Source organism: Euprymna scolopes, chromosome 27 (genome assembly GCF_053919585.1).
Source record: "Euprymna scolopes isolate OS-2025 chromosome 27, ASM5391958v1, whole genome shotgun sequence".
NCBI classification, from domain to species: Eukaryota; Metazoa; Mollusca; class Cephalopoda; order Sepiida; family Sepiolidae; genus Euprymna; species Euprymna scolopes.
In genome coordinates, this window is record NC_136508.1 from 64,418,578 (window position 1) to 64,431,862 (window position 13,285).

Here is a 13,285-nt window from a genome sequence, read left to right on the forward strand (position 1 = left end):
GATGTGCTTATGGACATGATAAACTTTAAAGATGAACATCAGCGAAATTATAATGAAATGATACGATTGGTCAAAATGAGATTCACTAAAGTGCAAAATTTAGGATTCTCACAGGAGATTGAACAAAAGGAGTTGCGTTTTGGTTAAGGATTAGTTTCATTTCCTGAATTAGTTGTTTGGTTTTATGGCATATTAAACCTTTTCGGGTTATTTATTGCCGAATTTAGGGGAACATGTAGTAATCACTAGTAGTGGAAATTTGGTAAATTGGATTACTTAAGAGGATGGCTCATCAAGAATTTGTTCCCATTGGACTTGAAGACCTCAACAAATCAATTGAAAGCAATTTATTTGTAGATGTGCTTATGGACACGATAAACTTTAAAGATGAACATCAGCTAAACTATAATGAAATGACACGATTGGTCAAAATGGGATTCACTTAAATGCAAGATTTAAGATTCTCACAGGAGATTGAAAAAAAGGAGGGTTTTTTTTTTTTTTTACATGGGGTTCACCACTTATCAAGGCCCGAAGGCCACTCAGGGATAAGGATTATTGCGTGTACAGTAATCAATGAGATAGTATTGTAGTAATCATTATTATTGGGTGGTTAGATAGAATGTCTTACTTAAGGGGGCGGTTTGTCAGGAGTTTGTTTATGTTGGAATTGAAGACGTCCAAGTTGAAATCAGGTGGGAAACAGGCAAGCGGCAGAGAGTTCCACTGGCGTGCAGTTCTAAGAAAGAAGCTTTGCTCATGGAATCTACGTTTGGATTTAGGCACAGATAAAGGTGCATTTTGGTTAAGGATTAGTTTCATTTCCTGAATTGGTTGTTTGGTTTTACGGCATATCAAACCTTTTCGGGTTATTTATTGTCGAATCTAGTAATTTTAGAAAAATGTTTAAGCTTCAAGTTCTATTTTATCTTCAAATATTTATTCATGGGTTTGGTTTAGTTGTTTGTTTGGGTGTTAAAAAATTGGTTTAGTTGTTTTGTTTGGGTGTTAAAAAATTGTTTTTTTTATTTTTAGCTTTACAGAGCATGATTGAGTTTTGCAAAGGGAGAAAAGAAAAACAATATTTGGAGTATACAATCAAAGAGTTGGCCCTGGAATCACCTTTTTATTGGATGTAGCTAATGACTTCATGTACATAGACAATCATTGTTAAAATGAACATAAGGGAGGTGGCAGTGTTGAAGTGGATACTGACGTCGGCTGATGACATGGATGTGCCATGGTTGAATGCTGTCGGTTCCATATACCACTTTCACAATGGATGTTGGCAACCTTCATGTGGCCGCTGCTATATGTACCTGATTCTAGAAAGAACTAAGAAAAACGATGCCAATAAAAAATCATGTATAAACACTGTACGATTCTGATTCATACGAATTTACATTTTATTTCAATGCTAAACACAAACTGCCCAGGCATTCACTGCAATCAACATCTACCTCACTTGCAGGGTACATGATTTTTGGAGGAGAGGTTAAAATATATATACAGGGTTAGTAAGAGAAAACCAATACAAAATTTTCACTTCAGCCAAAGAATAATGCTCTCTTATTTCGATGAAGTAATCACCATGTTTTTTTTTGCTAAAAAATTGACTCATCTTTCGAATTGATGATTCATTTGAATTTCTTTGCAGGCATCATAGCCTATGACAAAGCCAGAATGGCCGAAAAGTGGTGGGCAGAAGCACCAGAAATTGTCAAAGAAGATTTTGGGAAAAAATCATTCCTTATTAAATCAAAAGCTACAGGTAACAATACTTCATGTCTCATTCGAACAGATTTTTACATAAAATAGTTTTTGTACATTTCTTGTAAAATTCATATACACTTCCCCTGCCAGCTGCCCATGCTACCTCAACTGTTCTACATATGCTAACTGAAGCATTCTCATCAATTCTTTCAATGCAATCAAATCAATAAGGTCTTTTCTTTTGCATATACCTCCCTGTGTTATACAGTCTTCAAAAAGGTGTCATGTTATCTATATATATAAAAGCGAAAATGTATGTATGTTTGTATGTGTGTTTCTGTGTCCGCTAAAATCTTTTGACAGACAGAACAAAAGTTCACAAACTTGGTATCATATTGAAGCTCCATCCTTCGCCTGAAAAATATCGAAAAATTGGCCAAAAACGTTAATTTCTTCACCCTGAAATCGACAATTTTCTACAGGGGGGGTCAACAAAAACCGTCCTCTCATGACGATGACCGGTTCTACGCATGCGTCAGATGACGTCATGACCTGATTTAGTTTAAATAGTTGAAGAACTGACTAAATTTCATGTACGTCGAACTAGCTCAGTTGGTTAACGCGTTGGTTCATTATCTAAATGTTTTGGGTTCGAATCATGGTGTGAGATTTTTTTTTTTTTTTTAAATTTAAATATTGAAGCAGGGTTATTTAAGCCATTTTTCATGTGACGTTCATTTTTCTTTTTTTTTTTTTACTTCGCTTATTCTTAGGTTTTCATTAACACCCCCGACCGACCACACACACCCAAAAACACCTGCGTACCCACCGATTTTTAAAATTCTAATATCGAAACAGGCTTATTTAAGCCATTTTTCACATGTCTTTTTTTTTTTGGTTTTTAGTTTTTCTGTTTTCTTTTTTGTTTTTTCGATTTTTACATTTAACATCGTTCGTTTGCCTTACGTTAGTTTTTTCTGGTTTTTTTTTCGATGTTTTGATTACCCCCCCTCCCGCTTAAGTTTTAACGTTCGTTTTTATGTTTTCTTTTTTTACTTCGCTTAAGGTTTTCATTAACAACCACACACCTACAAACATGCGGGCAATGCCGGGTACCCCTCGCTAGTCTATAATATAAATCTCACCTGTCTGTTTAATGTATGTATGTTTGTATGTCTTGCAAAAACTTTTGACAGAGGCGATGGATCCTGACAAGATTGGTATCATTTTGAAGCTCAATGTCTCAAACGACAAATATAAAAAATTGGCCCAAAACATTAATTCCTTCACCCTAAACTCGGCCGTTTTGTACAAGGAGGGTCGATTTTTTTTCACTGACATTATAGCAAGTCATCGTCACCGTTGGATTGACTGCTGTTAATTTGAACACTTTTGACTTCCATTCACGTTATGGAGACATTGGCTAAGATGTCAGATTCTCTTCCACTTTCTTTTCCGCCTTCACGTCACGGGTTCGAGCCTGCCTGCCTGCTACTACATTTTTTTTTTAACACCTCTCCACCCTGGCTGCCTACTGTTGTTTTGATTCCTTCCTCATGCTACTACCATTCTTTTTTTAACGCCACTCTCAACATTCACGGGCTGGAGCTTACCTGCCTATTACCACTTTTTTTTTTTTTTTTTTTTTTTTTTGTTGCTTAACACACACTTCCAAACACCCAGGCTAGTATATATATATGACCTCTAATAGGGTATGTCTTTTACTATTTGAAAACGTACATACTTGTTTGAATCGTGTATACGTGGCCTAGCTGAATGTCTGTTTTGTTGTTGAGTGGACAGTTTGTATAATACAAAGACAATTCACAGTACTAACCTTTTCCTGTCTGATGGTTCATTTCTTGGATCCTCTAGACGGCTGCAACAAAGAAGCATTCCCTTGGGGACAGACAACACAACATACCGGTTATAAAATATATACATTTTATTCTTTTTTTTCCAGTCCAGTGGAGTCCCAAATCCTCAAAGGCAAACACTTTCTTCTCTATCCCATCTTATTTGCTTGTGCACTCCCACACATCCATACTTCTCGGATGCTAACTCTAAAAACTCCCGATCAGCTGACTGTTAAGTCATACGCTAAATCACACGTATCCTTAACTCATCAGCTGTCAGGTCTAACCTAATGTTTATTCTATTTCTTTCAGCTAAATTTCACAACTATAAACATAATTCTTTTTTTAATGATTTCGGAAAGAATGTTGATACTTGTATAAATTCTTATCCAACTAAATTTTCAAAACATAATTCTTAACATAATAAATTATATTTTTAGTGAAATCCTGACAATCGATGTATAGAGCTCAGAGTGCTGTATACAGCACCTATACTATTCAGATTTAATCGTGCTCTGAGGTCATCAGATCTAAGTCAGGCTTTAAGGCGCACATTACATATCTATTGTATCATTATTATATCATTTCTCTCTCTGCGGTGCATATCCTCAGACCTTACTACACAGGCATCACTTGTATATATCATCATATTGTGCATGCATGACTGAGAGTTTTTTTTTTTAGATTAAGAAATATATGTACAATTTTGGATTAAATTAAAAAAAATTTAACAGAAGGGGGAGTATACCAAATAATTTTACGGTTTCTATTTATCCTAATAATTTTTATTTCTGTCATATGTAATCTGGTGTGAATATAACCACTATTTTGTACTCTGCCAACAAACTTGATTTACATCAGATACACAACCAGTGTACTCATACAAAGTACAGTTTTGAGTCGCTGTTAGTTTCAGATTCAGCACCTAAAAATGGATATTTACAACCTGAAGCGATGATCAAGACTTGTTTCATTGGCATGAAAGATTGGCATGACATTTATCAACACTTTTGGGGTTATTTAATGCCAAATCTGGCCATTTTGTTATTTTTTTTTTTACATCAAGTTCTTTATATCTTCAAATATTTATTCATAGTGTTTGGTTTTGTTGTTTTGTAAAGGAAAATTGTTATTTTGTTTGGGCTTTTCAGAACATGATTGAGTTTTGCAAAGAGAAAGGAAAGCAAAAACAATAGCATCGATGATTGGTGAATTTTAGGCCAGGAAGCCTCTATCTTCGGACAGTCTGATCCGGAAGGGTGTACTTACAAACATATATGTAATACTGATATATAAGCATTCATTTGCTGATTAAAATCATATTAAAATTTTAAAATGAATAAGTTTGTTTAGTTTTCTCCCACCGTAAAAACTCCAACACTGGGGTCGGAAAGTGGGATTGAGAAGTCAGCACCTCTGAGGTGGTGCACTCTGACCTGGTAAAAGTGTCTGGGCAGCCTCGTCGGCATTTCCTGGCAAGGGCGATTAGCAATGAACTAACCCATTGTCAAAGAGAGAAGCCAAAGCAGTGGTTCCTGATCACTGTGTTGTGGCACATTAGTGTGCCGCGGAATTATTACTGGTGTACTGCAAAGAGATTATAGGCGCAAGTTACAAGTTGTTTTAGTTGTAAAACAGCTTTCATGTCGTTATAACCAAAGTTGTTTGTATCAATAAACACAAAATCACACATTTTTACTTACTTAGATGACGGCAACACTAAAATACTAAAAAATAAAATGTGTATTAAATTGTTTGTTTTAATTATTGGATATTTTGAAATTTTCGTTAATAATAAACATTGGTAAGCCATTATCATTCACCATTATTATTCTATACCAGGTACTGAATACAGGATGCGTTTTATTCATGTGAATAAAAATTTTCATTCATATGATCGTCTTTATTTTTATTACTTAATAGCATAAAGGTCTTATGAGTAGAAAATATTCATTTTTAGTGATAGGTGTATCATGAACATTTAAAGAGCGCAATAGTGTACCACCATATAAAAAGGTTGGGAACCTCCTAGAACTGCACAGAACTAAACTCCCACTGCAAAATCAACAGAGACTGGATCATTACAGGAATGGTCTAATCTTTGTTGATTTTGGGGTCCGAGGATAAAAATCCCTAGTCGGTAAGTATTTTGGAAATGAATAAAATAGTATGATGAAAAATTTAGCCATTTTGTCTATGAGACCTGTTGTAATCCCTCCTCCTACTTTCGTTTTACCTAAGATTATTTGTTGTAGTTTTCTTTTGTAATGAAAACCTTTACCAAAATATTCTGGTCTTTTATTATTCTCCGTCCTACTGTGCACATCTGTTTAATTTTATTAAAAGGATTTATATGATGCCTATTTCAATTTGTAAATTTATTTTGTTTTTTTTATTACATTTTCACCCCAAACAAGGCACATTGCCACTTTGGTGTAGGTGGCTACTATCAGGGGCAGCAACTACTGGGGCACTATGTAGGAATTTGGGCAGCAAGATGTCAGTTCACGTTGCACTTGAACTTCTGCATATCAGTACAGTTAGGGAAGCAGGAACCTGGAATGGAATTCCAGAATCTAGCAGTTCTGGGGAAGAAACTACTGGAGTAGAAAGATCTTTTACATCTAGGGATCTCTACTGTGTGGGGGTGAGATTTAGCTGCCTGTCGGGTTTGTCGAGGGTGTCTACGTCGTGGGGGCACAAGTGTCTGCAGTTCGTCAGAGCATTCACCATTAAAAAAAAAACAAAAAAAACAAAATGGAAAAACCTAAGGTAAAAGTCCTAATCCGCACTAACGCTTTTCTAACAAGCCTCCCCTCAAAACTGCTCCCACTACATGCCCCTAAATCACTTTGAGGAGTGTAACTATTCATTAGATATATAACCTCTACAAACTAACCCTGTAACATTAACTAACCATTCGGGGTCGCAGAAATACCTGGAGTAGGACCCAGGCGCGGAGCAAACCCTCTCAGGGCTGATGGGCCCAGTAGATCTTCCCAGATCACCCATCTAGGAGAAGGAAAACTATTTTGTGGCATGGAGTGATCATCTGGCATCAAATGTGTCCCTGGGTGTCTGTTTATGAGTAAACAAGATGGGACTGTGTTGTGTTGCATCTTGAAAAAACAAAGGGAAATAACTCAACAATAATTCAGACTGACATCGGGTCCCAATTTATAACACAAGTACCAACATTTTTTAACAAATAAAAACAGAATGATGAAAACTCTGGCCAGCCATTTTGTTTCCTAAGAGATATACATTTTCCATTACAGATTCGGACGAAATGCTTTCCACTGACATCTCCCCAGTTATCAACGCCATGATTGATGGCCTCCTTTCAACTCAACCGAAACCAATCTACTACAAAGGATTTCTTGCACGTTCGATTCCTTTTATTTATTCCCATTTGCCAAGTCCACTGCGAGAACCTGTGGTCGGAATCCTCACAGACTGGTTTGAATTTCAACCAATATGTCTGCAAGATATTGAATAAACCAACATTTTGGTTAACTGAAAAATTTTCAATCATCTCAAGTTGCAGCAAATGATAATACCTCTCGTTGGTCACAACCAAAGCAAACAATTTTTTTTTAGTTATTGACAAAGGAGTATTTCATTCTCTTTTGTTGTAGTAAAAAAAAAAAAAAAAAAAATACACATATATACAGAGTTTCTCAAAAAATGTACTCACACTTCGAATGATAAAACCTTTATTTATGAACATAGAGTGAAATGCAATAACTTCGAATACAGAAGATAAATGTAATTAAAGAATCAGGTTTGCAAATGTTATGTAATTATTGGAATCCTTTGAGATGAGTAATTTTTATATTTTATTTATTTGCCGACTGTTATCCTCATCTTTCTTAGTTGTTGTTTCACAACGTTTCGGCCGACTATTCCTCTGGCATTCGTCAGACGGTTAACCGCAATGGGATAGGAATGTTCAGTCTTTTAACCACATCCTCAATAATTACTGCCTTCCATTGATGCCGTTTCATCACATTTTGGCCGACTAATCCTCTGGCTGGCTTTGGGTAGGATTGAAACAGACAATGGCTTCGGGTGAACATTGTCTGAAGATAGCGGTTTCAATCCTACCCAAAGTCAGCCAGAGGATTGGTTGGCCAAAATGTGATGATGCGACTATGGAAGGCAGTAATTCCTGAAGATACAGTTAAAAGATTCAGTATTCCTATCCCATCGCGGTTAACCACCTGACGAAGGTCAGAGGAATAGTTGGCCGAAACGTGAAACAACAATTACAAAGATAAGGATAACAGTCCGTAAATAAATATGTTTGAAACTGTTCGGATTGATGATCATTATTGTCCAGACAATGTTGATGACGTGCACCAAGATATTCGCAAATGTCACGAAGAAGGTTTTTAAATGACATTTTTTTGGAAACACCATGTATTTTTCTACCAAGCCAAAAATTAAATTACTCCTAGGTGTGAATATTATTTTCAAAGAGAATTAAAAAAACCTTTAAAAATAAAAATACAATATATTAAAATGCTTCTAGAACATTGAACCGTAAACCGGACAAAAAGTAATAAACAAGATCTTAAGTTGGGTAATGTTTAAAAGTTGCGGTCAGAGAAGAACATAAAAAATTCTGTATAGCTACAAATGGTTTTATGTTGTTTTTGTTATGTATTACTAAACGAGGCAGCATTTCCATTTAAAACCCATTAAGTATTATGCATGTAAAATTGAGAAAAACGTGCTTGAAAATGTGTTAACATTATGTGAAAAAGCGAAATCAAAACAAGATGGCCACCAAATTTGACCCGCTATTGTGTTTACCTAAAAGCGAACTCGAATTTTAACTTGAAATGATTCTTTATTTTATGATATTTATTAATCTATATATCTATAAAAGTGACAATGTGTGTGTATGAGGAAAATTCTCAGCCTATATATGCAACAAATTTTTGGTGTACGGACTTGAAATTTGGTATATAGGGTATTCAGACATGTGGAAAACTTTTTAATCGGTTTTCATCTGGAAAAAAAGGGCTGCTAAGGGGTCAAAATTGAATAATTGGTATGTGGGGGGGGGTCATCAGATTTTTTATGTTAAGAATAAGTAGGTTTGAAAACACCTTTTTAAAGATCATATCAAGCTGGCCTAATAGTTATCGTACTTAACTGTCTTTAGGTTTTGGTTTCGATCTCAGCTCAAGTAATTTTTTTTTTTAGTTAGAAGTGAACTGTTTCGAAAAAAAAAACATTTGCATGCACGTCTCTGTTTCTTTGCGTTTTTTTTTATTTAAAAAAATTTTTTTTTTTTAAGGAATTTAACATTATGTTTAATATCTACAGTATTTCTGTTCACGATAAATAAGAAATCTGCATTAATTAAAATATAATAATTATGCATATTTTATGATCAGGTAATGCCAAGCGCCTTGCTAGTGATAATATAAATTAATAATATTTAATAGAAACAATAATATCGTTTTTAATGCCTTTACAGGAGTTTTCTGTCATTCTTCTCTGGACCTTTAAACATTACTGTAAGCTTTATGTACCAAATTGTATTTTGCTACAATTTCTCAAAGGCTTATATCGCATACATCTGTATACATAGAAGCATATGTGAAAACTTTGATATAAAATGTGTCTTGAATCTAATTGGATTCACCTAAGAAAAAAAAAACGGTTGAAATTATTGTTTTTTAAAAAAACGTGTGGAATAGCAACAAAAAGAAAAACTGATTGAATTTTAAACTTGTTTTGGATTTTTATTGACTAAAAGAAATATGAAGGTCACCCCCAAAATGGAAACGTATGGTTTTTTATATATATATGAAAAAAGGAACAAACTAAGTTATATGTCCATTAACGTTTCATCTTTATTGTAAGACTTCTGAATGAATGAATAAATTGAAATTCAATTTATTCATCCAGAAGAAGTATTACAATAAAGACAAAACGTTGATGGACATGCAACTTGGTTTGTTCTGTTTTCATTTTTCTATCTTGTCGAAGTACTATTTCTATTCTCATTATATATATGAATCTTTTCTCCCGTCCCCCCCCTCGTTGCCAATATTTTAATCGTTTTTAAACGTTAATAGATTTATTTTAGTGTCCCTGTACTTTTGGCACATTCAATAAGTTCCCCATTAGAACTCTTTATTTTTCGACACAATATTATTTTGTACGCTATCGATTTTCTTCTGATGAGATGATAGCCAAAAGAGCTCTTGAGAAACTTCAGCCTATTTTATTCAAAACTATATATATATATATATATATATATATACATACATACATATATTTTATATATATACTAGCTATACATACTCAGCGTTGCCAGGTAAAAAAAACATATTGCGAGACAGAGGGTTTAGTCACATACCATTTAAGATACAAGTTTAAGTTGTTATGATTTTCTTGAAAGTTGTCCATATTTTCGATTTTTGGAAGCATAAAACATAGCCATCTTCATCTATAAAATTCAAACAGGTAAATAAAATCTCATAGGTTAAATGAAAACTTACTTCCATTTTTAAATGCAATTGATGTTATAATAAATTTAAATTAAATTAAAAGTAAATTAAATAAATCAACTTTATATTTCTAAATAGAATACTTAAACAATTCTATTACTAATTTCCATTAAAAATTAAGAGTTAACTGTTAAACAGATTATTTAATGCAATATGTAAATGGGATAAACCTCTTGAATACTGATTCATTTTGACTATTAAATACAGGCTGACCCCCCCCCCCCAAAAAAAAAAAAAAAACAGAGGACATCCAATTGTTTTTCTGAGCATTTTACAGTCAATGGAGAAGAAAAGGTTAAAGACCCTAGTGTTTTGATGTGATGCTTTGAATATAATAAACTAGTTATGACCAGTTTCATTTTATTCGGACAAAACAGTAAGAAACAGAGCCTGAGTGAGGCCCGTTTTTTTGGGTCACCCTGTGTGTGTGTGTGTATATATGAGAGAAAGAGAGAAAAGAAAGAAATCATGCACATAAACACGTTTTCGCTATTAAAATCTATTTGTCAAACACCATACCTTACTGTGAACAAATAGACAGGAATACGACTTTGTTATAATATGATGATTGCAACGTCTTGTCAGACGAATGCCACTCCCTCAGACACTTAAAAGTCCATGAGCCCAAAAATGACTTTCATCGCCACAGGTCTATTTTAATAGTCTGAGGGAGTATCTATACACAGATGATGTTACAGAGTCTTAGCTTTGTACGACAGTTAAGTCTCTCTCTCAGTTCAAAATGTTGAGATCCAGCAACAAGCAAGAGCAAGATAGCCAGCAACAAATTAAACTGCAGACCAGCTTAATGTGGGTACTGGTCTCCCGCTTTATGGTTTTTTTAAATCTGAGATTTGCTTCTCCTAGAAAGGTTGCCTTCACCATGGCTTACGAGAGCCCTCTCTACCCCAGCAAACATATACATGCACACAAACACACATGGTGCTAGTTGGCCGTTGACCCCGAAAAAGGGTTCATTCGCCCTTTGGGAGGTCTTGTTTTTAATCGGGTCACCGGCGACTAGACTGGTTCCCCACCACCAGACTTGTTTGGTGAGGAGGGTGGCTAGTCTCCCTGAAGGATTAAAAACAAGACCTTCCAAAGGGCGAATGTTATAATATATATATATACATACATACACATATATATATTAAAATGTTTATAAATTGTGAATACGACTTTGTTATAATATATATATATATATATATATATATTAAAATGTTTATAAATTGTGCAACCATGAACCATAGGGACGAATAAACAATGCAGTAAGTTTGAGTTTTATGGATGGAATTGACTTTAGTTTTATTTTCTCAAAAGTCTCATATCACACACATTTTCTCTTTTTTAAGAGAAAATTATTATATTTGTATATCAAAAAAGTTTTATATATGTATGTTTATGCTAAAAAAAAAAACAAAACAAAACACATGTAAATATAAACAAAAAAAAAACGCATATGTAAATATAGATAAAAAAATTCCATAAAATTAATCATTCCAAAAATGATGATGACTATATCTCTGATAATAACGTTTGTTAAAACATTTTCATCTTTTTTTATTGAGAATCAAATCCAGAAATTCTTGAATTTATTGGAAATTCCGCTGACCAAAATATAATACTTTATATAATAAATCATCTCATATCCATAATATTGTTGTGTTGAGTTTTTTTTTTTTTTAGTTTTTACATGATCAAATATTTTTAGAGAATTGGATTATTGGAAATATTATATATTACAACTTGACTTGGCCAGATGTCAATAAACTTCTATTTGTAACCTTGGTAGCAAGTGCTGAAAAAAAATGGTAGGTAAATGTAATATGAGTATATACTTTAGCAAATGCAAAAATGTATTTGCATGCAGGTAAGTAATCTATAGATTTTAGTTTTACTGATAGTTTAAAAAAATAAATAAAATATCAATAAATATTTAGCATTTCATCATGCATAAGATTTAAGGGAAAAAATAGAAGCAATAAAAAGAATTATGTTTTGGCAGCATAAAATAGGCACAAATTTTCCAATTCTAATAACCCAAAATATTAATTTTTTTTTTTTTTTTTTTTTTTTTTAAATTCCAAGTCATCATTCCCATGTTAATTAATACTAGCAGACTGCCTGGCCTTGCCCGGTCATAAAATATAATATTTTGATTCATGCAGATTTTGTATTTATTATATTAGACCCAATATATATACCGTATATTTCAGCCTATAAGATGACCATCAGATGAGATGAGGTACAAAATTGGAGCAAATTTTAATAAATTTATCATATATTCGTTGTATAAGACGATAGCTAAATCACGAAACCATGTTTGTTTAGCCGAGGCTAGAGATTGCAACACCCAGTATCTTATGATATATTAGTTTTTAAAAATGATTTTTTAACTTTAAGGGTCATCTTATATGCCGAAATATATGGTAGTAATGATTTAAAAAGTTTTTCAAAAAAATGACTTGTGCGCCACCACCGAGAATCGAAACCAAAACGTTTAGTCTACAATTTACTTTTTCCTTTGACGTTAATGCCTGAGCTATGAAGACATGTTTGCTGCAAGGTTAGAAATTAAAATGTGAACCAATAGCTATTATGTTACGCATGCATATTCGTAATGCCGTCATTTGACCTTCACCTGGCAAATTCCATTTTTTTTTTAAAAGTTTTGCATGGGTTCGAATACCTTATATATTAAGTCATGTCTATAGACTAAAACCTGCCAGCGGAGTTTGGTAGACAAAATTTTATAAAAAAAAAAAAATATATATATATATATATATATATATATGCATACATAAATATATAGAGAAAGAGGTTTGTGTTTACTATAAACTTTTTACGCAAATATTACACAAGTATAAACCATGTAGAATATCTGCATGAATATAATTACATGTAATAGTTAACTAAAGATGATCATCCCATAAGAAAACTAAAAAAAACTAAAAGGGGAATTAATTAAAATGGATGTTTAAAAGAATATGCAAATTAGCTAGATCCTTTTGTAGATGAATGCAATTCCACGACCCATATATAAGAAAGTTGTATTTTCTTTTAAAATAAACAGCAGAAAGGATTTTGAATATGAATATCAATACACAAAAAAAAAAATTATAGGAGTGTAAATTTTAAATTACAAACACTTAAAGTTAGGGGTACATAAGGGTCTACAAGTAAAAG

General features: G+C 33.2%; 1 protein-coding gene across 1 annotated transcript in view; it reads left to right on the plus strand.

Moving 5' to 3' along the window:
* LOC145248873 (11-beta-hydroxysteroid dehydrogenase type 2-like) overlaps positions 1 to 10,317 on the plus strand; it is a 55,096-nt gene extending 44,779 nt beyond the window's left edge. Inside the window, exons 4-5 of the mRNA XM_080110630.1 lie at positions 1,658 to 1,771; positions 6,848 to 10,317. Of these exons, the coding sequence (XP_079966756.1) occupies positions 1,658 to 1,771; positions 6,848 to 7,068 (335 nt within the window). The 3' untranslated portion in view covers positions 7,069 to 10,317. The remainder of the gene's footprint in view (positions 1 to 1,657; positions 1,772 to 6,847) is intronic.
* The last annotated feature ends 2,968 nt before the right edge of the window (positions 10,318 to 13,285 follow it).